Here is a 24,953-nt window from a genome sequence, read left to right on the forward strand (position 1 = left end):
GTGGTATTTATAGGTTTAGTCCTATATGCTTTTACAATTCGGTTTTTAATTATTTAAATTACAAAATTAGTTCACTGCAGAATTGCATTCAACTTGTTTTAGCCATAACTTTCACGCTTTAACTCTGATTTAGGTGGTTCTTGTTCTTATAGTTTCGTATCGACGTGTAGATTACTGTTACGCAGTTGTTTATTGTTTTTTATTGCTTTGATGTACTATTCCTAATTAAAGTTTGTATGCTTGCTTGTATTGCCTTTATGTGTGATGATTGTTGCGTATAGCCAACGAGACATTCGTGAAGGAAGAGGAGTAGGACCTCCGCTGAGTTTGAGCAACCCAAATTCGATCAAGGCAAGTGAAGACACTGTTTGATCATCTTGAACCTATACATTAATGTCATTTACTTTTCATGCATGTGTCCAATAAATGCAAACCCTAAGGACCCGACTAGCTTTACTTGCTATTCTTTGTGTACCTAAGGTTATGTATATGGGTAGACTAGGGTTTAGTAGTATGCTTAGTTGCTCTACTCACCTTATACACATGTTTAAACAAAGAATATTCCCTACTCAACTTGATGCTTAAAACGTGCTAAATCTTTGGTCACTGCAGTGATGAAGATGTTGGATGCTTGCGAGCATTGTGATGATGGTGGTGACAGGGGGAGCGGGTATTGGTGGTTGGCTTGGTTGCCAGACGTACCCGTCTCTGCTCTTTGTAAAGACTTAGTCATGGAGCGCCCCCTAGGATATACAGTGCAGCTCTAAGCTATATGGCTCTGGTTTGACTAATTAGCAGGACCTCCACTAGTAGGGTGTTACTTTCTGGGTAGGCGTAAGAAAGTAACTTGGGTAATAAATATTAAGTTGTCGGTTGATCGGTGCGCCATGGCTATGGGCACGACTGCCGAGCGCCCTGGCCAAAACTTACGAGTGGCATCCTATTAGTTGGACCCTACGAAAGGTCTCGTAGTGAGACCCTGCCTGCTCACCTTGGTAGTGTTTTGGGGACTCGCGACTCCAGGCAAATGGGAATCACGACTTGGAGTGAAAGTGCACACCTCTGTAGAGTGTAAAACTGATATATCAGTCGTGCTCACGGTCACGAGCGGCCTAGACTCTCACATGATGAGCAAATTGGAATCACATGATACTTGGATATGGAACTTGTTTGAGGTTACTACCTCGTGCTTTGGCAGAATGGCTATTCCGTGTTGGTAGAATTGTTATCCTGTGCTCTTAATTGGGGTGGATCCCCGGACTATAATAATTGTTAGGATAGTCTTATTAAAAGATGCTAATGATTACTTACACTAAATAAATAAGGGATTGGGTTTCCGCTACTCATTAATAGTAATAGGTTGTTATAATAAAAGTGATCCATTAAAAAGCTACCGCAGTCAAACCATGTCAGCTTGTACCTTGTTTTAAGCTTTGCATGCCATTACTTTCTGTCTGTGCTTGCTGAGTTCGACATGAACTCACCCTTACTATAATCATTAAAGGTTGCTCAGACGATCAAGATAACAACTTCGACTTTCCCGAGGATTACCTTGAGTCGCCCGGTTGTTAGGCTCGTGTGTTCCTCACGTCGACCTTTTTTGTGGCAAGGTGGTCCCGCTTCGTCAGCGATATTAGTTCCCTAGTTATTTATTGAACAATTTGGTTTAAGTTTTCGTTCATACTTTGATTCAAGGCTTGTAATAATAGTACATTTATACTCGTTCTTGTAATTCGTTTAAACACTGTGTTTTGTACCATTGATGATGTCAACTCATGTGTGTGAATTTAAGATCCTAGCGCACACGTGATTGGCACTCGAATGCTCTCTTACATCTGGGTGTGACAATTTAAGGCATCTCTCTCCCTTTCCCCTCTCTCCTCTTGTGAATCTAGATCTGAGCCCTCCTCTGCTCCTCCTCCACCTCCTCTCTAGCTCTAGCTCTAGCTCCTCCTTGTCCTCCTCCTCTTCCTTTGGGTCTAGATCTATGGGATGTTGTGGTGGTTAGGTTTCTAGCGAGCTCTTGGGGTTTAGTACTCATGCGTGTTGCAATGATGTTCTCTGGTTGTTTGCAGTATGTTTTTTGGTGATGTTGCCGTAGGATAGGGTTTCAGCGAGCTCTCGGATTCATATATCATCATTTTTGCAATGGTTCTCTCTAGACGATCCAGTCGTTGTTGCAGTACTGTGTTTTGAGATATTGTTTCAGTTGCTTCAATCTGTATGTTGTAGTAGTTTGTTTCATGTTGTTACAATGGTTGTTCAGGGCTTGTTTAGATGCGAAAAAATTTGAATTTTGCTACTGTAGCACTTTCGTTTGTTTGTGGTAAATATTGTCCAATCATAGACTAACTAGGGTTAAAAGATTCGTCTCATGATTTACAGGCAAACTGTGTAATTAGTTTTTGTTTTCGTCTATATTTAATGCTTCATGCATGTGTCGCAAGATTTGATGTGACAGGGAATCTTGAAAACTTTTTGGTTTTCAAGGTGAACTAAACAAGGCCTCAGTGTTGTTGTATTACTATGTCCATGGTGTTTCAATTACTCCATCCAATGCTTCAATTAGTTATTGCATGTTGTTGCAACAGGTTGTTGCAATACTATGTTCATGGTGTTTCAGTTGCTCCATCTAATGCTTTAATCTATGTTGTTGTATTAGTTGTTACATGTTGCAACAGCCATTCGTTGTTGTTGTAATACTATGTTTATGGTGTTTTAGTTGTTTCATCCAATACTTTAATATGTATGTTGTAGTAGTTATTTGCATGTTGTTGCAGCAGTTGTTCGTTATTTGTTGTAATACTATGTTTATAGTGTTTCAGCTGTTTCAACCTATTGTTGTAGCAGTATGTCTGGTGTTGTTGCACTGTCATGCGCATTGTGTTGCAGTGTCAAGTTTATGGGGGAAGACTATGGGGACAAGTTAGCGGCAGGCTGATCTGCTAGGGACCGGCAAGGCGAGGGGCGGATCCCATGCTCGTGGGGTGGGGACGGACTCCTTGCGCGGGAAGCGCATGAAGGACAGTCCTCCATGCGGGGCGAGTTAGTTGGAAGAGAGCGGACAAAGGGCGGTCTTCTGTGTGGGGTGAGTGGGGCAAAGGCAGATTGGTTAGGGGCAGATGAGGTTTCATTTTTCTTTTCTTTTTTTTCCTTTTTCTTCGTATGGTTTGAGTGGGGGGGCTCGGCGTCCAGACGTGTTGTTGGCGCCGGACGTCCGGACGCTAGCAATACCGAAATCATAATCATATGAACTAATAAATTCATATAGTTAAATAACACGTGAATATGTCGATCTTATACATGGATAACATAAAGTAGCTCACAAGCCACAATAAATCGTAGAATCATAAATCAATTATGAGTAAAATACACTGGCGGCCCTTTAACTTGTCAGCATGTGCCACTTTGGTCCATGAACTTGCAAACCCGAAAAAGTGACCCCTGAACTTGTCCGCCTGTGCCACTTTGGTCCATGAACTTGCAAACGCAAAACAGTGGCCCCTGAACTTGTCGGCCTGTGCCACTTTGGTCCATAAACGTGTAAAGGATCTTTCAATGCGTCAACAAATATTTATTTATTTCATAACTAATTATTAATGAAATGCTAAATTCATGAAATGTTTTGTGTAGCCTCTTCATGTGTACTCTGCCTAGAAAAAATATGAAACCTAGAAAACGAATAATTTTTACTTGTTTTAAAATTATCTCTTTTATAATTAATAAATGCAAGAAATTGATATATTATTTGATATATTTGACGCTACGAATAAAAATATATCAATTTTGTAAATTAAAAAAGAAGTGCTGACATCATTGCTGACGTCAGCACCATAAACGGTGCCATGCATGGCCTACCAGAGGCGGCCACGTAGCAAAACAGTGCCATGCAGCCGGTATATTTTGAAATTTGCATGTTCATGGACCAAAGTGGCACACGTTGACAAGTTTAGGGAGACTTTTTCACGTTTGCAAGTTTATTGACCAAAGTGGCACATGCTGACAAGTTTAGAGGCCTCTTTTTCGCGTTTGCAAGTTCATGGACCAAAGTGGCACAGGGCGACAACTTAAAAGGCCGCCGGTGTATTTAACTCATCAATTATTCATGCTCATACAAATAACACAAAACAACTTACACAAGTTAATAGCTTACGCAATCACTTTATTTAGTCATCTATAAAAAAACTATCATATTTATAGTTTGACATGCTATTAATGAACCATGCCTTAAGTAAATCTTACTAATGACTTGTTCAAATTCGATGGCCTAAGGACTTCTTAGGGCTTCTCCATTGCCAAAAGAAAAGTGACTCATCATCTTACGTGAGTTGGCTTGAGTCGCCTCAACTGCTGGAGGAGATCGATTCACGGAGACAGAGAGGAGTCGACTCAACATAACATCTTGCATCGATTCATTGGCCGTAAACAACTATAAAAGATTGTTTGCTGCTTTGCAAGAGAAACCATCTGCATGGAGTTGCACAAGATTGATGGGTTGATGTGGGCCCAAAATGACTGGAGAACAATGAACCGGTTTGAGGAAAGCTATATCCTGCGCATGCACGACAGCTTTTTCAAATCATGAGCCGTGGCCATGCCCTTGGTTTACTTTAGCACAAGAAACTTAGGTTGTTGGCTGTTTAGCGTTCATGCAAGTTGAGGCCGCTGCTTTGAACTTTTAGAGCCAAATTCATTCGGCTCTCGACCACGCCAACACCGCCATCACAATACCCACGGCGGCAATGCTCCGATGAGGAGCGCAAGCACGAATAGGGGCGGGTTTAGCTGGTTTCACGGTTTTTAATGCGTGCTGAACCCAATCCGTTCCAACAAATGTGGGTTCAAATTTGAAACCAGAAACCGGGCAAACCTGAGCATTCACGCCCAACCACATCCCCTTTTCAGTTATTATGAACACAGAACACGGAAATCATATGGAGTTATGGACTGGCAATCGCTCCTTTAGTTCCCAATCACCAGAGAATCTGGCCTAACCTTCTCTATCATTTGCATCGGCAACTATTCACCAAAACTGGAGAAGAGTGGTTACCTCAGGACTTGGAGCAACCACTTTGAGACCTCAAGTCTCATCGAAGACATCACACAACTCAATTATGGCAAAGCATGTTACTGTATTATGTTAAGTGAATGTCATGCAAACAACATAACATCAGTAGACATTGCTCCAACGAGATCGTGACGCCAATCGATCCAAAATATAATTAATATGTCAAAAACACTGAAGCCAATCATCTATTAGTTTGCATAGTTAAAATACACTCTGCTCAAACAGCACACCAATTACAGGATTCCACAACTGCAAAGTTATCTAATATTTTGGCATGGAAACAGAACTTCTCTAAACTAGACTTCGAGCCACTAACTAGACAGTCAGGAAATAGGCCCAATCCTGGTGGTTCTAACCTACAAAGCAAAGCTTGATCTCTTGTACACTACAACGGTTCCAGAAAAAGAAATTGTTGATGATTGGCAATGACGGTGGATCAATTTGTCTGATTGTTCTTCCTGAATACAATACTACTTCATGACAAATTGACAACTAGTCAACTATTAAAGGTACATAACTCGTAATTATGCACATAAATTTTGTTAGAAAAAGATACCTGGCCTGAGCAGTGTAAAAATCTAAGCCAAAGAGCACAACTAAGGTTTCTAGCAGAGTTCAAGGGAAATAAAAAGTGTGTAACATGAAACATTGATGTTCAAGGTTTACCTGCTCTAGGCTGTAAACATCATCATCCATATATGAAGTCCAGTACCGGCCTTACTAACTTAACTTTTGATTCCAAATATCGAAACAAAGCTTCAGCATACATATAGAATATCAGAAGCACAAAAATTGTGGGAATGACAATGGATACCTACCTGAGAATTTTTTTTTCCCATGTAAAAAAGGAAGTCTGTAGGGTTCCAACAGAGCTGTTACAGCAGAGCAGAAACTTAAACAGGTGCGACACTGCAATAAAACCCATTGTACAGTAATAAATAGCAGAAGGGAACGGTCTACCTCATGAGTCCCAACTGTGAATAAAACTATCTAAATGTTCAGCTAATGATCTGGACTTCTAGATCTTCCATAGCCATGTCTGGTTGGAGAACGTGATCTGCTCCTCATTCTCCCTCGTTCGCTTGTCATATCACCACTCCTGTATCTGTGTCCGCCTCTTTCAGAATCCCTCCCATTTCTGTAGTAGGGATTGCTTCGGTGCTCTGATCCTCTCTGTCTGTAATCATAGGACCTGTCTCTTCCACGGCTTCGCTCATATTGACGATCACGGTCATAGTCACGCTCCCCAGATCTCTCCCTTCTGGTATCTCTATCCCTGCCCCCACTATCATACTCTTTTCCCCTCTGTTTCTGACGCTCCTCTGCTTTCTGCTCCCTTGCGAGCCTCTCTTCCTCTTTTGTCTTCTCTTTTGCCGCCTGGATTAGATACAACCACCATAAGTACTCAATAAATTAAATCAGTATTTATAAGGATGGGGAGGCCTCTCCAAATGGATACCCGCGGTTTTTCTCTAGTGTAATTTAATGAACTAAAGAGACAATTCCTTTCCTCATTTTTTTCATTTAGTTCATTTAGTTACACTAGAGAAGAACCGCGGGTACCCGTTTGGAGCACCGTCCCCATCCTTAAGTATTTACGATTCTAGTGAAGTGATAATTCACCTTGTATTCCACCAGGAAATCTCTAACCATACCGTAACCAATGTGTTGTTTCCCAGTCACGTGGGACTGCGTTCTCTCAAGAGCATCATCAGAAACTAAGAATGATCCACATGTTTCGCAAAGTTCCATCTTCTTCTCAAGCATAGCCACTTTGTTGTCTGCTTGGTTAGCTAAAGCTGTCTTCTCAGCATTTAGAATGTCAACCTGCAAACCAAAATTTAAGTGAGAATTTCACAAATTGATGAAGTAGTGTTCAAACATAATAAAGGAACAAGATGAATGTTGCATATCAGTACCCTTCTCATAAGTGCCTCAGCTTCATCCACTTTACCAGCCTCACCAAGCTCCTCGATTTGCTCCAGCAGCTTCTTGACCTGTTCTTCTCGCACTGAAAGCTGCTCAGCTATTTTTCCAGGGATTGGCATTGGCACAGCAGAATCATGAGCCAACCTTTCTCGACCACGCCTTATCTTTCTATCCAAATCCATCACCTACAACAGAATAAACAAAGGTAAATGTACTACTCAGAAATTTTTGCAAGAGCAAGCAGTGACTCACCAATTTCTCACATTGTTGTGCAAGCTCTGCCTCAAACCGTCGCATATAAGTATCATGCCTGGGAGACTTCTCAAAGCTGCACATACCCAAAAACCCATGTGAGATACAAATAGATAGTTCAATATCTACCCTATATAGCTAAAATATAATCATATGGATGTGAGTTATTGGTTCAAAGCAATCTCTACAGATGAAACTGAAGTCACAAAGCCAATCCAGTAGAGTACAACCACCAACTTTAACGCCCACCTCACCGGCTGAAGGTAAAAAAATATTAATTTCTTGTCCTGAGTAATTATAGCATTCAATCTGAACCAATAGTCTCTGTTGTGAGCTAACATTTATTCAAATTATTCAATGTTAGTAGCTTGATTTGCTTGTTTTACAGGAGCATTACTCAATGTTGGTAACGTGGTATAATTGTTTTAGAATTATTCGCTAGATGGAACTGTTAAAACTTCCATGAGATCACAAAACAAGAAAATCTACAACTGTCAGAACCCTTAAAAAGTATCCCAAACTGCGAAACAATAGCATGAAATTCTGAATGGCTAAATGAACTGCACATATGACATGTTCATTTATATTCATCTGGATTAAAGAAAAACCCCGCTAGTTGAAGCCAAAAGTCACTATCGTTTCACGAGAATACAGCATGGCTAGACGTCAATTGGGAATGAGGGTGCTAATTATATCCTATTTGCCAACTATAAAGGCTGGGCAGCTATCTCTTAAATTTTAATCTAATGCAACTCACTTAATTCACCTAAGGATTTTAATAATTTACACAAAATATAATATTTAGAATACCTAGGCACATTTCCGAACCCTTTGTTAATACGCATTCAACATTGCTTCTTCACCAGATCTCTCAATATAGCGCTGAACCTTTTTTTTTTTGGATGTCTTGGTATAAAAATGTACTATATATACTTCTAAAATTGGGAGAACATTGTTGCTGTAGGATGTGCAATTTATCCTGGAGCAACTATTTCTTTTTAGACTAGATAGGAGGGTGTCATACAGAACAGTTCTAATTTCACACAAAAGATGTGTCAATCAAACTAAAACTTGTGGCCTAACAGAAACATAAGATGGCTTAATCCTCACAACTAAAAACTAGTTCAACTCTACCATTCAACGAATTCATATAACACAATCATCTCTTATACTTTGGTGTCATGCCATATGGCTCCCAATAGCAAGGTCTCTCTATTCCTAGTTGCAGTCTATCCAATACCCTACTTTGCTTCCTAAATATAACAAGTTACTAAGAGATTATACATCAACAAAGTCATACTTTATTTGTTTTTACAAGAAGCCTGTTGATTTTTATTTCTTTATACATCTCAATCAATTAAGCATAACAATCAGTATCACCTTTCCTTGAGCTTCAGATCATGGATCCTCGAGCACGGCCCTGCAAGCACCCCAACCCAACTTATCATGAGTAAAATAAAATCCACCGCAAAGCGCATTAAATAAAAAAAAAACGAAGGAACGGCCGTACCGAGATTGCTCTTGGTGTTGACGAAGAGGTCGTGGGGACAGAACCGGACCATGTAGGGGCCGCACACGTCCGGATCGTCCCACTTCAGCTCCTTGTGCCCCTTCTTCTCCTCATCCGTTAGATTGCGAGCTGCAAACGACCGCACCCGCGGCGCGGTTAGAGGTAGGGTTAGGGCATGGGGCGGCACCGATCGGGCGAGGGGGGATCTGGTGGGTACTTACCTGTGCCCATGAGCTCGTCAAGGAGGGCTCGCTGCGCGTCCATGGCGGAGAGAGGAAGGAGGCGTCGAGAAACCCTAAGCCTGGCGGCCCTCTTCCTTCACTTTCCCCTATACTCAGGTGGGTTTGGATTTGGGTTCGTCCTAGTAGTAACTAGGAAGAGACAAGGGAGAGAACCCTAGCGCTTGCTACTCAATAGCATAAAGAAAGTTTTTATTTCATGAGGACATAGTTTTAAGATTGACCAATATATATAATATAATATAAATATAAGTGTGTTATAGATTTTAAAGTCGTTTAGGATAGTGACACGGTCTTCAAACACACAACTTTGATCTCTTATTTTTATATAAATATTTAGGAAAAATGATATATGTATATTTTTATGAAAGAATTTTTCAAGACAAACCTATTCATATAATTTTCACATATGCAAAAGGTTATTGACGATTTATATTCTCAATATTTGACCCAAATCTTGTCCAAAACGACTTAAATCTGATATGGAGGGAGTACTAATATTTATGACGTATAATAACTGTGGTTTTATTAATCACGAAATACATATCCTAATAATATATTTGAAGATGCAAATATTAATACTCTCTCCCTCGGTTTCATCAAATTATAACACGTTTTGTCTTTTTTTAGTATATTATTTTTATTATATATTTAGATATAGTGTATACATAAATATATAGCAAAAGCTATATATCTAAAAGAATCAAAACATCCTATAATTTCAAACAAAGGAAGTATGCTTATTATATATAAACCTAGTTAGATTCAAAATTGTTTGATTTATCAAGAATGAGATTTTTTTTCTTTTTGATAGAGCGAATACTATTCTGGCATCCAAACAAGCAAATACAAAATGTGACTAAAATCCAAGTATCAGATGAAATTTATGGAATGCATATTTTACAATTTGGATAAATAGTTTTCCTTTTTCTATAGTCTTCCTGTACTAGGTCGTGTTTTCTTAAAGATCCGTTTGGATCGTCTTCGGAATTGAAATTCATTCGACACTGATCAATTAAATTAATATGGCCACATACTAAATATACTTGTGTGTTATTGTTGGTCATTTGATGAAGATACTTATATATTACACTCTATTGCAGGGAGCGAGCCAAATAGCATGCTCTTCCAGAGCAGAAACTTAGCATGAGGATCTATGGAATCAAATTCTATCTCTTACTCCATGAATTTAGGATAAGCTTGTATTTAAACTTTGTAAGTTATGGAATGTCAAATTTCAAGCTAAATCGTCTAGTTCATAAATTATATCTCAATTCCTCTGCAATTTACATGCCTTATTAGTACATATATATAACCGATGGCTATCTGTGTTCATCCTAAATCCGAAAGAAAATATAAGAACTAATATGAAAGGGACGATATTTGTCCGTATCTGTTCTAATCACACTCCTACTTGCTTGGCTGATAAGTTATAACTGAAAGTATTATTCGCTGATTTGTTGTGAAAGAAAAACATTGCTGAATGGCTGACAGATTCTAACAGATAACCTTAAGTGAACAGGGTTAAGTGAACAGAGTTGCTCGGTGCATATGTAGCACGGAGCGGTTAAGGAACATGTGTGTCATCTACTCATTTTTGTGGGAAAATGCTATACTTCTCCAACATAAAGCAAGCACTTAACCCTCGGACAAAAGTAAACATGTCCTATGGTTTGAACACATCCCTTTTATTTTTATACATATGCAATTATCAAAATATTCACACAAATACATTGTGTTAAAAAAACCAAACAAAGAAAAAAAATGTTCAAATGTGTACATCATGTTTAAGGGATAGTCATAACTCATACTCCCTCTGTCCTAAAATAACTATCGTTTGTGTTTTCCATGAAACAACTTTGAGTAAATATATATTAAAATATATTAATATTTATGGTACATAACTAGTACTGTTTGAAAGATCTTTGAATCTAGTTTTTTGACAATTTTATTTGGAGTTACAAATATTACACGTAAGACTTGTGGCACGAAAACCAATAACGACAGTTAATTTAGGATGGAGGGAGTATGTGCATTTGTAGTAGAGGAACACTAGTTAAGGCTTACCATTTGTGTAAACCTTGTCTTTTCTACGCCACAATATCTACAAAAAGATTTTTTGTCAAGAAAGTGCTCTAAAGTTTAGAGGAGAACACAAACTGCCCTTAATCCCTTTAGTTATGACTACCCTTTGACCAACAATTACTTTATCACCTCATTTTCTTGTCTTGATACAAAACTAACCTTCCTGGATTCATGTTACTTGTGATTATGATTTTGCATCACATAAATGACATATTAGTAGATTAATTTTAGTTAAAGCCTTGCCCAAACTAAACAAACAATTTGTTCTATTTTGTAATGAACGAGTACATATAGGGACGTTGTAGTTTCTTTTAAAAATGTGCAAGCACAATAATCATAGGCTGTAAAAATAAAAAAATAAAAAAAACAGGGGAATGCCTTTTATTTTATTTTATTTTATTTGGAAGCCCCCTGCGGTTTCGCTCCGGTGCATATGAAACCTCAAAGTGCTGAGTGATTTGAGATGTGTGACTTGAATTAAATCTCATGACGGTAAATTACATGAGTAACATTTATTTAACATGGTACAGGACTTCTGAGAGGACGTCCAGACAGCCGCAGACAGGCGTTGCGAGAATAATACTATGACATTCACAACTGAGTTTTTTAACAGCTCATAGGGGTTAAAGACTCATCACAGAAAACTAGTGCATATTTCTTCTTTATTACATTACAACGATGGGTTCGTTTCTTGTCCCTTTTGGCTTTCTTCACCTTCGGCAAGCACTAATTTACTTCGAGTTTTGTATGTTGGCTTTCATTTCATATCTGCACCCACGCCATCCCTGTATTTGAAAAACAAAAGAAAAGTAGAGAGATTATCTTCTTAGTTTGGGATGTTGAATGCTATGCAAGACAGCAGCATCTAAAGGAATGAACGAACTAGGAGGGGTGCAATTCTCACTGAAGGATTTTTCTCAGCTGTTCGATGTGGCCAGTGAGTTCTTGTTGCTTACATATTAGTGTCTGCAGGGTCTGAACTACAAAGAAACTACATTCAGTTGCTATATAGATATTTCTTGGCTGCAATTTCTTGAATTTGGGTTCCTTTGCTCACCTCCTTACTCTGAGCAGCACAGTGTTCAAGTTCTCGGATCTTATCCGAGATCTGTTCATCGACTTGTTTCCGTAGAGTATTTTCACCTGTATCAATTCCAACCTGTCCCATAGAGAATTCAGTATTAATAATGTGACTTTTCGTGCATAACACAAGGAATACTGGCTGAACTGGCATAGACATATTTTTCTTTACTTGCTTCCTTGTGAAACTTTAAAGTATTTACTGGCGCATCTTTTTCCCTGATATGAAGTGAAACTCCACTGGGATAGAAATGAAATTCGAAAATAAAGAAGATGACACAAATAAGACCTGGTCATCTTTTAACAACATGCCAAGAGTTCTTTTCTTACGAGAAGTGGAATCTACTTGTTTTGCGGAAGGCTCCTGCAAACAAAATACAAAGAATCAAGAATCCATGATGATTCTATGGCAAGGAAAATGAGGGAGAACTAGACAGGAGAGCCAACTTCATTTGGGCATGGCACTAAGTGAAGGAAAGGAAATAAACAAGTAGGTGCAATGTAATGATTATTTTCTCTGACTATAATTTTCTGGTAGGCAAGGTGTGCATGCTAAGCAGCACGGATACGGATACGCGTATCGGTATCGGAAGGATACGGATACGTGGATACGGCAATTTTCTAAAAAACCCGATACGCGGATACATTTTACTATTTTTTAAAATAAATAAATAATGACATATATTAGAATTCTGAAAGTAGCCAGTACAAGTAGCAGTTCTACATCACCTTGAACTCTGAAATAGAAAGGGGAGGAAGAGGACAAAAGAATACAGCTGTCGACCTGGCTGCCCAACTCTGCTGTCGATCTTATCCTCTTCCCAGCCTCCCAACAACAGCCCACGTCTCCCATGTCCTCTCTCCAATCCAGACACTTCTCCCGTAACATCTCCAATTCTCCATCGCTTCCACCACACTGCTGCCTCTCCGCCACCCGCCCTTCTCCCTTTCGTATATCTCTCCCAACATCAGGGCGCGAGAGCAGGGGATGTGGGCCTCCTACTGCTCCCACCACGCCGCTGCCTCCGCGCCAGCAGGCCTCGTCGCCGGCGAGCAGAGGCTCGTCGCAGGTGGTCCGCGGCCGGCGAGCGCGGATGCGATGTCACGGGATCTGGATCGGGAAGAACTGAAGAAGAGGAGCACGCGCGCAGAAACTCCACAGGCGGCTCCACGGCTGAGCAAGGACGGTGCTCGTCGCCGGCGAGCAGGGACGGCGCTGGCGGCCGGCGGGCGTCGGGCGGGCGTCGTGGCCTCCCGGCTTCAGTGCTTCACCCGTCGCGGAAGAGGCGGCGCGAGTCGGGCGACTGCGCGTCCGTCCCAGGCGACACATATGGCCCTCTTAATGGGCTGGGCCGTATCCAGCTTGCCTGATACGCGTGTCTAGTGCTGGATACGTATCAGGCAAACGTATCGCATTATTTAAAAAAAAACAAAATTCCGATACTTCTCCAGTACGTACTGGCCGCGTATCGGCAGCGTATCCGTATCGGATACGGGATACGCGTGTACCCTGAAGTATCCGTGTAACTTAGTGTGCATGCACACAAGTTGTGTGATAATTGTATCTCTTCAGAAAAGAAAACCAAGTGGTGAAAAGCATAAAGAGGGATAGATAGGAAAAAGAATCTCAGTGGAGAGGTGAGCAAGGGCAGTAGGGAAAGATGGGATCATATTAGAGGAAAGGAAGATCATAGATGTGACAATTTCTCTCTTAACGAAATGATGCGCAATCCTCTTGTGTGCTCGAGAAAAAAAATTGATGTGACAATGGGGCCTCTATTTCTATAAACTAGGTCAACGGATTGTTCGAGAAAAAAATAGATGTGACAATCAGGCTTATAAACTGAACAATCATGGTTGATAAGGTGCTAAGTGTTTAACACTCCAAAAGGCTTAATACACTCATATCAATGGCTGATGACCACAGAACAATATTACAAACACCCTATAGGATTAGGCCTATGCTGATAAAGGCTCAAGAACAATAAGAACAATATATACCATAATACCTGACAACCTGTAAAGCTTTCACAGGCAATTGTGGCAGTCAATTCATTGAAAGACTTCTGACCTTTACCAAATGCTTCCTAAGAATCACAAATAGATTCTATCACTCCCAACAATTTTTATTTTCATTTTTATTTCAGATTTCCAGAAAATTTCAAATGACCTATTAAAGAAACATACCTTACCTTAGAAGCACGAACCATTTCTGGGTCAGTCCAGGGTCCTTTATCTTGGAGTAAGCATCCTCCTGTTGGACAAGTGCATGTTCCGCCTAAAAAGTCTGGTAAATTGCTGCAGAAGGAGCAATCATTCAAGCAGCTAAAGATGCAAACGTTGCACGTGACTTGATGCACTTTTACCTTGGGTCAACAGCTTTTAATACTGTGTTAAGGTAATTGGTCCCCAGAACCTAACAAGTAATATAGAGGTAAGCATTCACTCTATTTTGTCAAACAATAATAGTGCAAACAAAAATATATACTACCTGAACCTTTGCTAACGTTCTTGCCTCCATGAATGCTTTCAATACTTTCCACAGTGCTCTAAATCCAGTTCCAGCATTAATTATATAAAGTTGATTTAATGTCTGTAGCAAAAAGCAAGATACATATGAGCTAGTGCAAAAGCCACATTAGATGTTCGATCATGGCCATAACCAAGACAAACCTCTGGATAGTAATTGCTATCGATCTTTTGGATCTCTGCGAACATCTCTCTTGCAGATTTTGAAAAGTTATTCAAACCCTGAATAGCAGCAGCCAAGACAAAATATATGATTGCGTACAGATAGTCAAATAACTTCATTATATGCCAGATAGGGAACTTAAAAGCTAACATATAAAATGTCTGATAGTTCCAGGTAGATATGTATTAGTTTCATAGGGAACTTAAAAACTAACATATAAAATGTCTGATAGTTCCAGGTAGATATGTATTAGTTTCATGTATGTGGAACACATGTCTAGACATAAAATGAAATGTGAGCAAAGCCTCTGTAAAACTTACAAGACAGTAATAAGTCAAAGCAACTCTATTCTCTAATACTACCTGCTTCTAACATGAAACTTGGGTCACAGTATTAGAGAATGAAGAATGGCTGAACATTTAGGCAACTATTTTCTTATAAACTGGAATATATGCAACGTTAAAGGGAAGTGCTTCATTTAGCTATGACGCACCAGTCCTTTCACATCAAATATGGCTGTTGTCGAGGCTATGTGCCTTTTAGCCACAAGTGAGCAAACAGGATATCTCAAAGACATAGTTTTCTCTTGTTCTGATATATGATATTTTACATATCGATCAATACTAGTCACTTGCACGAGCTTACTGAGATCCACCAAGCCAACCCGTTCGATATATAGAGGCCTGCCAAATCTGTCAACTCCATGAAATCCATGAGGATAGCATCTTTTCACAGCATCATACTCCTCAAATTTAAAATCCTGTAGCATAGAAACAGACATTTAAGCTTGATATTTCATTTTTTAGATGAAGGAAGCTTATCCATAATAAAATTCCAGCTAAGCTGATATGCACAGTGCCACAGCCATAAGCTCGATATTGCAATAAAAGTACATATATATTATTCTAACATACAACATTTATGGTACAGATAGAGCAAAGTTCCAAGATAACTGTAAGCATAAATTCTTGTAACAAACCAGAGATAAAAGAAATGTAAGACACAATAAAAACACTACTTACGTTTGCGATGGCATCAACAGAACAATCTTCACGCCATTTTAACATATTTAAGAACATCTCTTTTGCTTTTAAGATGTTGAAGCCTCTCATTCTAAGAAAGCTGCAAGATGAGAAAGCAATGAGGTCATGATCTCTTCAGTGCAAAACTGGAAGGAAACTATCGAAGAATAAAACATCTCCTACCCTGTTACTTGGATGAATTATGTCAGTCTAAGAACAATATATAACATAATTTTCCAGAAAATAAATAAAATGGGCATACCGTAGAAGGACATAGTAGTCATCAAATTTATCTGGGAGCTGATTGCTTGCAAGAAGTAACTCCCTCAAGGATTGCACTAACTGCTCTTCCTTCTGGTCATGGACACCGTCAACAATATTGCGAGAAATTTTGGTTTTGCTGTTCCTCCTAAGTAACTGTTCGATGGATCTGAAGCTCATCTTTGATATGGAGTTTTTGCTTTGTACTTGAAAGAAGTGCCAATACGCTTCAAATAGGAACTCAATAAATTAATTCTGAAGCTATGAATTTGATATCAAAGCCCTCAATAAAGGGACAGAACATATTGCTTGTATTGCCAGAAACAGTGCTGGTCTTCTTGAGTACATTATGGTCTTTTAGCATTCCAGTTTCTATTATTTGGTTTAAACATGTACAAATAGTTAGATGGGAATCTTACAGAACAAAGAAACAGGATATGGATGCAACCTTAGGTAAAATTGTGCAGCATATGGTCATTTTCCCCAAGTTAAATCTCACATAATCTCTGAAAGTTAAAAAGCCATTTAAAGCTGTTTATCTATAATTCTATATAGCCCGATATTAGGTAAAAAAAAATCTAACAGTATTAATAAAAATATATACCAACAGAATGAGGTATTCAGTTGACTATAGTGTACTGTAACTAGAATAACGGTCCAAATAGTTATTCTACTCTTTAGTGACAAAATATATTAGGTTCCTACATGGAGGAAGTAGGAAACCAACAGTTGTCAGAAATAACACATCAGTTAACCATAGCAGAATAACCATTTGACAAGTGTCGTAATAATTAACATACCTAAGCAGCAAAAATGCATCTTTAAACAACAAAGGCAAAAAAAAAAAAAAAGATAAGCACTAGCTATTGATGCCCTCATTTTATTTTCTTATGATGATTCTTCAGATTTGCTAAGTCTTCTCTGGCTTGCAGAAAAAACTAGAAAACCTCAGCTGACGAATTTAGTATGCAACGGTCTTGCTGAGGGACATCTAACTGCTACAGCTTAAGGCGACACTGCATTAGAACAAGGCAAGAAAAAAAATTGTAGTAGCCACCAATCCTGTGAAGCATGTACAGTTCCCCAAATAAAGAAGCTGTATATTAAGCCTGAAGGCAAGAAGCTTATTTGCACGACCCGATTTCGAGAACAGCAGTGGCAGCTGGGATGCGATGCTGTCCTCCCAGGCGATTTCAGTGGCACCAATAGTGCGAGAACAAGAATGGAAGACTGAAAGAGAGGCTCAGGATTACCTCGGGATAGAACTCGGCTTGGATTGATGTACGGTTCTCCTTCATATAAAAACTAACCTTCATATAAAGATTGGAGGAATGCCGTGGGGGCGCCGCGGCATTAGGTCGAGCGCCTGGCGGACACGCGGGTCCGGGCGACGCGCAGGAGGTTTCTTCGGCGGGTGGCGATAAGGTGCGCGAATCTGTCATCTCCCCCGCCGGCACGGCGCGCTGGCGAAGCAACCTGAGGCGGCGGCCACCGGCGCCTCCAGAACAGCAGAAGATCACGTGCGCCCGACCCGGCCCGGCCGCCAGCCTCTCTCTGTACAAGCAGCACAACGGCCAGCTGGAAGCCTGGAACTAGGGAAAGAGGCGCGGGACGGTGGAGAGTCGAGATTCGAGAAAGGAAGGATCAATGCGTTCGCGCCACTCGGAAGCAAAGCAGACGTCGCGGCCGCCGCTGACAGAGATGATACAATTTGTGGGGTACGTTTGCTATGCTCTAGGGCCTGTTAGCATCTCCAACAGTTGGCCATTTAGGTTATGCATTCTAGGAATTTGCCAAAAACCATAAAAATTGCTCTCCAACAGTTGGCCATTTGACTTATGCATTTTGCCAAACTTGGCATTTGATGGACCAAACTAGACATTTTTGCATAGGCTCTTTGGTTTGGCAAATTTAGAATCCCGGGAATCCAGGACTTCTTGTCCACGCTCGGTCGCCTCCTTCCCCCTCCCGGCCACGACTCTTTGTTTTTCCCGCCCGCGCGCGACTATTTCCTTTTCTTCGCGTCCTTTTCATCGCGACTATTTCCTTTTCTTCGCGTCCTTTTCATCGCGACTATTTCCTTTTCTTCGCGTCCTTTTCATCGGCCGAGACGACGGGGCGATGCGCCTTCGGCCGAGACGACGGTACGACGAGACGACGGGGCGAGACGACGGATCGAGACGACGGGGCGAGACGACGGGGCGCCGCCGCGATGTACACCGGCGATCGATGGCAATCTCCGATGAAATCCTCGATGGAATTGGCGGTAGAATTTCCCGCGCGCGCGAAGGATAGGAATCGCGGCAAGAGCGCGAAAAAAAGGAATATCCCGGTGGGTCCACAATTTAGGAGAATGGCAACTCAAAAAATGGCCAACTGTTGGAGATCTCCTCTTTTTCTCTTTGGCAAATGGTTCTGAGACTTGGCATTTTCCAACAAATGGCAAAGTACAAATGGCCAACTGTTGGAGATGCTCTTAAAACCCCTGTTTGGTTGGCGCGTCTAAAATTTAACTCCTGATACATCTGTTTGGACACATGTATAGAATATTAAATATAGACTATTTACAAAAACTAAAAACATAGCTAGAGAGTAATTTGCGAGACAATATTTTAAGTCTAATTATTCCATAATTAGATACTAATTATCAAATAAGATGAAAATGCTACCGTGCCCGTTAAACTTTGACACCCTCAACTAAACACCCCCTTAGATGCACTAAAAAATCCAAAAGTTTATAAGATTTCTCGTCACATCGAATCTTGCGGCACATCATGGAACATTAAATATATATTAAAAAATAACTAATTGTACATATTACCTATAAATCACGAGACAAATCTTTTAAACCTAATTAGTCCATAATTAAATAACGTTTGTCAAATACAAACAAAAATAGTATAGTGTCAAAATTTTAAAAAATGCATCTAAACAAGGCCATAGTTAAAGACGTCGCGGCCGCGGCTACAGAGATGTCCACAACCAGTCCCTAAACTTGTAATGTCGTGTCATTCTGGTTTTTAAACTCGCAAATTGACTGTTTAGATTATCTATGTCATCCCGATCCCTAAACTTGTTCAGTTGTGTCATTCTGGTTCCTAAACTTAGAAATCACTTGTTTAGATTCTCAAATTTGTTTAGTTGTGTCATCCCGGTCCCTAAACTTGATTTTAAGTCTTATTGAGTCAAAACAAAGTGATTCAAAAACTCTATATCAAAAAATAATTTATAACTTTTCATATAAACTCGGATGAAGATAAACTTTAAATCAAAGTTGTAGCTCTCAACGTGATCTACAAGTTTATAATTGAATTTTTTTAATTTGAAGTCATTTAGTGTCACAAAATTTAATTTTAAATTTTAAAATCTATAAATTTACAAAAGATATTTTGAGATCCTAAATGATTTTAATTTAAAAAATTTTCAACTACGAAGTTATAGATCGAATTGTTGACTACAATTTTAATATAAAGTTTATTTTCATTTGAGTTCATATGAAAAAGTTATGAGTTATTTTTCGATATAGAGTTTTTAAATTCGTCGTGTTTTTATCCAGGTGAGACTTAAAAACAAATTTAAAGACTAAGATGACACAATTGAAACAAGTTTGAGGACTTATATGGGATATTTTTAAGTTTAGATATCAGGATGACACAACCGAACAAGCTTAGATATCTAAACGATCGTTTTGCAAGTTTAGAGACCAAGATGACATCCAAACAAATTTAGGGACCGATAATAAACTTTACTCGGTAAAGAATCTCGAGACCCTTAATAAGGTCCTTACTCTACTCTTTTTTGCTAAAACAAAAAGAAAAAAAACATGTCCAACTCAAATTCCTAATTTATGCTCCAAATCTTTCCCCCTAATAAGGTACTCCCTCCATACCCCATAAAGAAAGTCATTTAGGACAACGACACGGTCCCCAAAACTTAACTTTGAGTCATTGTGTTTTATAAAAATATTTATCAAAAAGTGGTATATGTATATTTTTATGAAAGTTTTTTCAAGATAAATCTATTCATATGGTTTTCATATTTTCAAACTCAATAACTTAAAAGTTATTTATGATTTATATTTTCAATGTTTGACCCAAGCCTTGTTCAAAATGACTTCTTTTATGAATATGGAGAGAGTACATCTAGCCAACACTAAGAGCCCGTTTGGGAGGGCTTTGGCCAGCTCCGGCTCCTCTGACAGCAGATTGCATGACATTATAGTTGCACTATTCACAGAAGCTATTTTTCTCTCTCCTCTCTTTTCTATCTCACTAACAACTGAAGGGTCGAGATGACGGACTAGAGGGAGGGGTAAATAGTCCTTTCTAAAACTTATTACGCTGGCTAACCAAAATAAATGCGGAATTAAGACTATCGATCTAGCCAAGACTACACCCCTCTATCTAAGTTCTCTAGCACCTTCTAAAAAGAACCTAAACAAGCAAGCAAGGTGCTACCTTAGCAAGAGCTTATCTAATCAATTCTAGGAGCAAGGTCACACAAACCTATGCCACTACTACTTTGTAAAACAGGGAGCTCCTACACAACTAGTAAGCAAAAGCACAAAGCTCCTAAGCTCACTAGCAATGCTCAATAACAAGGCAACCAATGCCAAATTAGAGAGCGCAAATTACTTAGGGCGTGTTTGGTTGCCCGCATATGGGCGAACCAGGCTCCCTGGATGCAGCCTTTCGGTGTTTGGTTCCCTTCTCTTCTCTCTAGCCTGGCTTAGCGCGTGCAAAAGGACCCTTGGAGCCAGGCTCCCGAGCTACGCTCGAATCGGCCGTTTTTCTTGAGCCTGGCTCGCTCCGTGCTCTCGCGTGCTCGCGCGCTCGGCGATTCCGTGCGCGGGGAGATGGCGCGAAGTTTCTAGGGTTACCTCCCTCTTTCCCGCCATTCACCGCCTATATATATCTCCTTTCCCGCTTCCTCCCTATCTTCTCGTCACTCCGCGTCTGCGCCGCCGGTTCCTAGGGTTTGTGGTCTTCTCCCTCTCCCCCTTTGTTCTTGGTTTGATTCGTTTCATGCTAATGATTTCTTTCTCATTGGATTTGTTGCAGGGCACTTGGATCTGACGATTTTCGTAGCCGGTGAGTTCTCCCTCATTTTCTCCTCTTTTTGTTACCGATTTGTAAACCCTAACTTGTGTAAATGATTGTTGTGGATCTGTGCGTGCAGATCCGACGTCCCCTGAACTGCTGTTGTGCTTTGCTGGGTCTTGTGCACTGACGTGGGTAATTTGTTCATCTCCTCCCCCTACCCCCCCTCCCTCTAATCTGCACCGTGTGATACAGAGTTTTGCCTTCTTTGATTTGGATGCATGTCGTACTTTTAATATGAAGAACAATTATATGAAGATCCCTTTTCTGCTAAGCTATTGCTCAAGTCGATGCTTACATTGTTATGTCTGAGCATATGTTGAAGTCTATGATGATTGTTCATTATGTCTGAGCATTTGTCCAAGTCTATGATGATTTTCAGTTAGTCTGAGCTTATGTCCTAGTCTAAGCATTTATTCTATGTTTTATCTTCTAGATGGATTTGCAAGAGAAGAGGCGCATGCTTTTTGCTCGTGCTGCAGCTCTTGTTGCTGCTATGTATGCCCTATTTTTGCTAGGATTAGAATGATTCAGTCCTCAAGGCCTCAGATCAGTTATGGTCCTTTGAGTAAGTGGGATGAGGAAAGGCAAAAGAACCTAGACTTAATTTACAACTACAATGTAAGTGGCATCACAGGTTCTAGCTCAACAGAGGACAAATCTGAGGTGGACTGACCCTATGTCTGGGTTTGTGCTGCGCCACATGTGCCAGCTCATAACCACTGGAGTTAGAACTGATAAGGGTTTCAAGGAAGTTCACCTTAATCAGGTAGCCAAAGCGCTGCATGAGTTCAGTGGGCAAGAGGTCACTGGAACCCAGGTGTACAACCACCTGAGAAAGTGGAGGCAGAGGTGGGTGAGAGTGACCAAACTGAGAGAGCTAAGTGGTGCTTTGTGGGATGAGGATGCATGCATGATTGTGCTAGAGGAGGAGCACTACAATGGCCATACCCAAGTAAGCAACTGCCACAGAGTGTCCACTTATTACTTCAAACTTATTTCAATGCTAACTGCCACTTCTCATTGTTTGTGTAGGCACATCCCAAAGATGCTGAGCTCCTAAACAAACCCATCCAACACTACAAGCAGATGATGATCATATTTGGAAATGGTCAGGCAACTGGTAAGTATGCCATGGGATCAAATGAACCACTGGGTACTCCATCTGACTTTGTTGAGAGCTCCCTCAAGCCTGACCCAACAGAGCTTCTTAGTGGGAAAACTGACACAGTTGATGCTACAAAAACTGAGGGGGTTGTTGGGAACAAGAGGAAGAGATCTGTGCTTGCTGATGAGGATGTGGTGTTGTTCACTGGAATGGCAGATGCTGTGAGGGATGTTGCAGATGCTATTAGGTCTACTAAGGTGGAGGATTCTCATCCAGAGTTGTATGCAGCTGTGATGTATGTGCCAGGCTTCACTGACGAAGCCCTGATGTGTGCTTATGGTCACCTGTTGGACAACAAGGCCCTAGGCACAGCTTTTGTCAAGATGGTTGACTCCCACCGTGTCTTGTGGCTGAGGACTTTCTTGGCCAGGCACTACTATGTTTGAGGTGCTTGGAAGCTGGTGGTTGATCCTTTTGTGCAGTGCATGCCCCTCTTTAGGTGACTGCTTGATGGTGTGCAGTGGTGGTTTCTTTTGTGCATAGCTTACTGCAGTTGGTGGTTGTGTAGTGGGCTGACCTACTCTTTTGTGCAGTTGATCTGATCCTGCATTCTTCCTACTAACACTAACTTATAGTTAGTGTCTTACATATTCTAGTGTAACCCTGCCCTTCCATCCTAGATCAACCAAGTTGTTGGATGTACTTGATGAGAACCAAGATGGTTCTGAACATGATCTGAGCATGTGCCTATGCATCAGATTTTAAACTATTATTATGCTCATGCATTAATCTGAGCAGGATGCATGCATGTTTTTATTATTTGGTCTGAGCACATGCCTAATCTTTGCCTGTGATGTTTTCTTATTTGGTTTGAGCACATGCCTAATCTTGCCAGTGATGTTTTATTATTTGGTCTGAGCACATGCCTAATCTTGCCAGTGATGTAACTTTTCTGTTTATTTTTTGTTTGTTTGCCAATGATGAGTATGACTAAGTTATATTATGTCCTGTCTGTCATCAAAGTATGTGATAGTGAGTTGGCCTACACAAGGTTGTTTCTGACTTTGTTGTGTGGCCAGCTCACTTCACATACTTCCATGGCATGTATGAGTTTCATTACATACTCTGAGGTTTTGTTGTGGCCTATGATGACAAAAAAAGTATGAGGTGGCTATACTGTTTTTCTTGTGTCATTCATCACATCTGAAGGAACCATAAACTTTACTTAGCAACAATTGGGTTCATGACTCAAGGTGATGGCAAGAAGTTTATGGTACTCCAGATGCCATGGGTGCCACAATTCTTTGGATTTTCTATTAGAGCTACCAATGATTACTACCTTATCTGTGCACATGACAATCTGAGGTGGCTTTACATGTTTAGTTGCTGTTGTATTGTATGGCTACCTTTCATTCATGAGTATCATCAGGACATGAGATACATCCATCCCCAATGCAACAGGTTTGGACTTACCACCTGATGGCTGAGGATGGAGTGTCTCATGGCCCCATGGTACACATGAAACAGTTATTTGTGCAGAAAAAATAATATCTGAGGCCCCTATTATTTGACACTGATGTTACTTTTATGATAATATTTATAACTCAACAGATTCTGCCTATTTTTCTTGCTACTCTTTTCTTGAACAGCTATGGCTTGGTATGTGGTTCACGTTGGCAAGAAACCGGGTGTGTATTCTACCTGGGAAGAAGCACATGAGTAGGTGAATGGCTTCAAGGGTAACTGCTATAAGAAATACAACAGCAGAAACCAAGCTGTGCAAGCCTTCTATGGACATTCCCTTGACAATCCTCCTCTTCTACAACCTGTCAATCCACCTCATGTCTACAATGATGGAAACGATGGGAGCCTCGCCTTGTGGCTTGCAGTTTTTAAAATTGTAATACTGCTAGTTGTATTTTTGCTAATAGGCTTTCTAATTTGGAAGCTGCTGTAACAGCTTCTGTGTGTGGGTAGTGGTAACCTTACCAAAGGTGCAAACTGGTGACAACACCACCTTGTATGCAAGCAACCAAACACCACCTTGTATATCCAGGATTTGAATTCCATGCGGGCGCAGGTAACCAAACAGCGGCTAATGCTGGCCACGCTGAGCTGATGCAGGTAACCAAACAAGTGCCTGTTGCATGTGTTTATCCTGGCCAATCCTAGCCTGGCTGGCTAGTGCTACCCAGGATCCGCTGGAAAGTGAACCAAACACGCCATTAGCTACACAAACTAAGCAATGTGACTAACAAGGTTACACAAACCAAATTAGTCACGTAAGAGGAACTACTTCTAGCTATACAAGCTAACTGATTACAAGAGCAACTACACAAGCACAAGTATATAAAAGTAAATATAAGCTTGTGTTACGGACTTGCAAACCAATGGGAAGAATAATATTAACACGATGGTTTTCTCTCGAGGTTCACTTGGTTTCCACCAAGCTATGTCCCCGTTGAGACAGGCTCCAAGGTTGCCGTCGGTCCTCTTGCAACTGGTGACCAGCAAGTCACACTCTCCCACTTGGAGTGCTTACCACAAGCTCTAGCACTTGACCCGGCCGAACCACTTATCGCCCTTCGCGTCTCACTCTACTAGAGTT

The 24,953-nt window shown here is 40.4% G+C and overlaps 3 protein-coding genes across 14 annotated transcripts; 1 reads left to right on the plus strand and 2 right to left on the minus strand.

Annotated features, from left to right (window-relative positions):
* LOC8059758 (luc7-like protein 3) lies at window positions 5,198-9,179 on the minus strand. Of its 4 annotated transcripts, XR_002450192.1 has the most exons (9): window positions 8,981-9,159; window positions 8,760-8,888; window positions 8,630-8,669; window positions 7,250-7,325; window positions 6,988-7,182; window positions 6,692-6,895; window positions 6,029-6,445; window positions 5,887-5,940; window positions 5,198-5,797 (listed from the first exon to the last, which is right to left on the minus strand). XR_002450192.1 is itself a non-coding variant. In XM_021454102.1 (8 exons), the coding sequence occupies exons 1-7, from the start codon at window positions 9,021-9,023 to the stop codon at window positions 6,071-6,073; spliced, it is 1,062 nt and encodes a 353-aa protein (XP_021309777.1). In that variant the 5' UTR covers window positions 9,024-9,159; the 3' UTR covers window positions 5,209-5,940; window positions 6,029-6,070. The 4 variants fall into 4 exon arrangements, 2 of the variants coding, with proteins under 2 accessions (XP_021309777.1, XP_002461945.1); XR_002450191.1 differs by having other exon boundaries at window positions 5,209-5,797; window positions 5,887-6,445; window positions 8,981-9,179; XM_021454102.1 differs by having other exon boundaries at window positions 5,209-5,940.
* On the minus strand, window positions 11,538-17,864 carry LOC8061651 (phosphatidylinositol/phosphatidylcholine transfer protein SFH11). Of its 9 annotated transcripts, none has more exons than XM_021454488.1 (13): window positions 17,449-17,862; window positions 16,140-16,365; window positions 15,878-15,977; window positions 15,349-15,615; window positions 14,837-14,914; window positions 14,655-14,756; window positions 14,530-14,579; window positions 14,356-14,461; window positions 14,173-14,250; window positions 12,453-12,527; window positions 12,141-12,242; window positions 11,988-12,058; window positions 11,538-11,868 (listed from the first exon to the last, which is right to left on the minus strand). In XM_021454488.1, the coding sequence occupies exons 2-13, from the start codon at window positions 16,316-16,318 to the stop codon at window positions 11,841-11,843; spliced, it is 1,236 nt and encodes a 411-aa protein (XP_021310163.1). In that variant the 5' UTR covers window positions 16,319-16,365; window positions 17,449-17,862; the 3' UTR covers window positions 11,538-11,840. The 9 variants fall into 9 exon arrangements, 7 of the variants coding, with proteins under 7 accessions (XP_021310163.1, XP_021310161.1, XP_021310162.1 ...); XM_021454486.1 differs by having other exon boundaries at window positions 16,140-17,368; XM_021454487.1 differs by having other exon boundaries at window positions 17,392-17,862.
* Window positions 21,917-22,791, plus strand: LOC8061652. Its single transcript, XM_002459757.1, has 2 exons — window positions 21,917-22,192; window positions 22,273-22,791. Exons 1-2 carry the CDS (start codon window positions 21,917-21,919, stop codon window positions 22,789-22,791), a joined length of 795 nt encoding a protein of 264 aa, XP_002459802.1.

The sequence above is a fragment of the Sorghum bicolor genome, chromosome 2 (genome assembly GCF_000003195.3).
Source record: "Sorghum bicolor cultivar BTx623 chromosome 2, Sorghum_bicolor_NCBIv3, whole genome shotgun sequence".
Classification (NCBI taxonomy): domain Eukaryota; kingdom Viridiplantae; phylum Streptophyta; class Magnoliopsida; order Poales; family Poaceae; genus Sorghum; species Sorghum bicolor.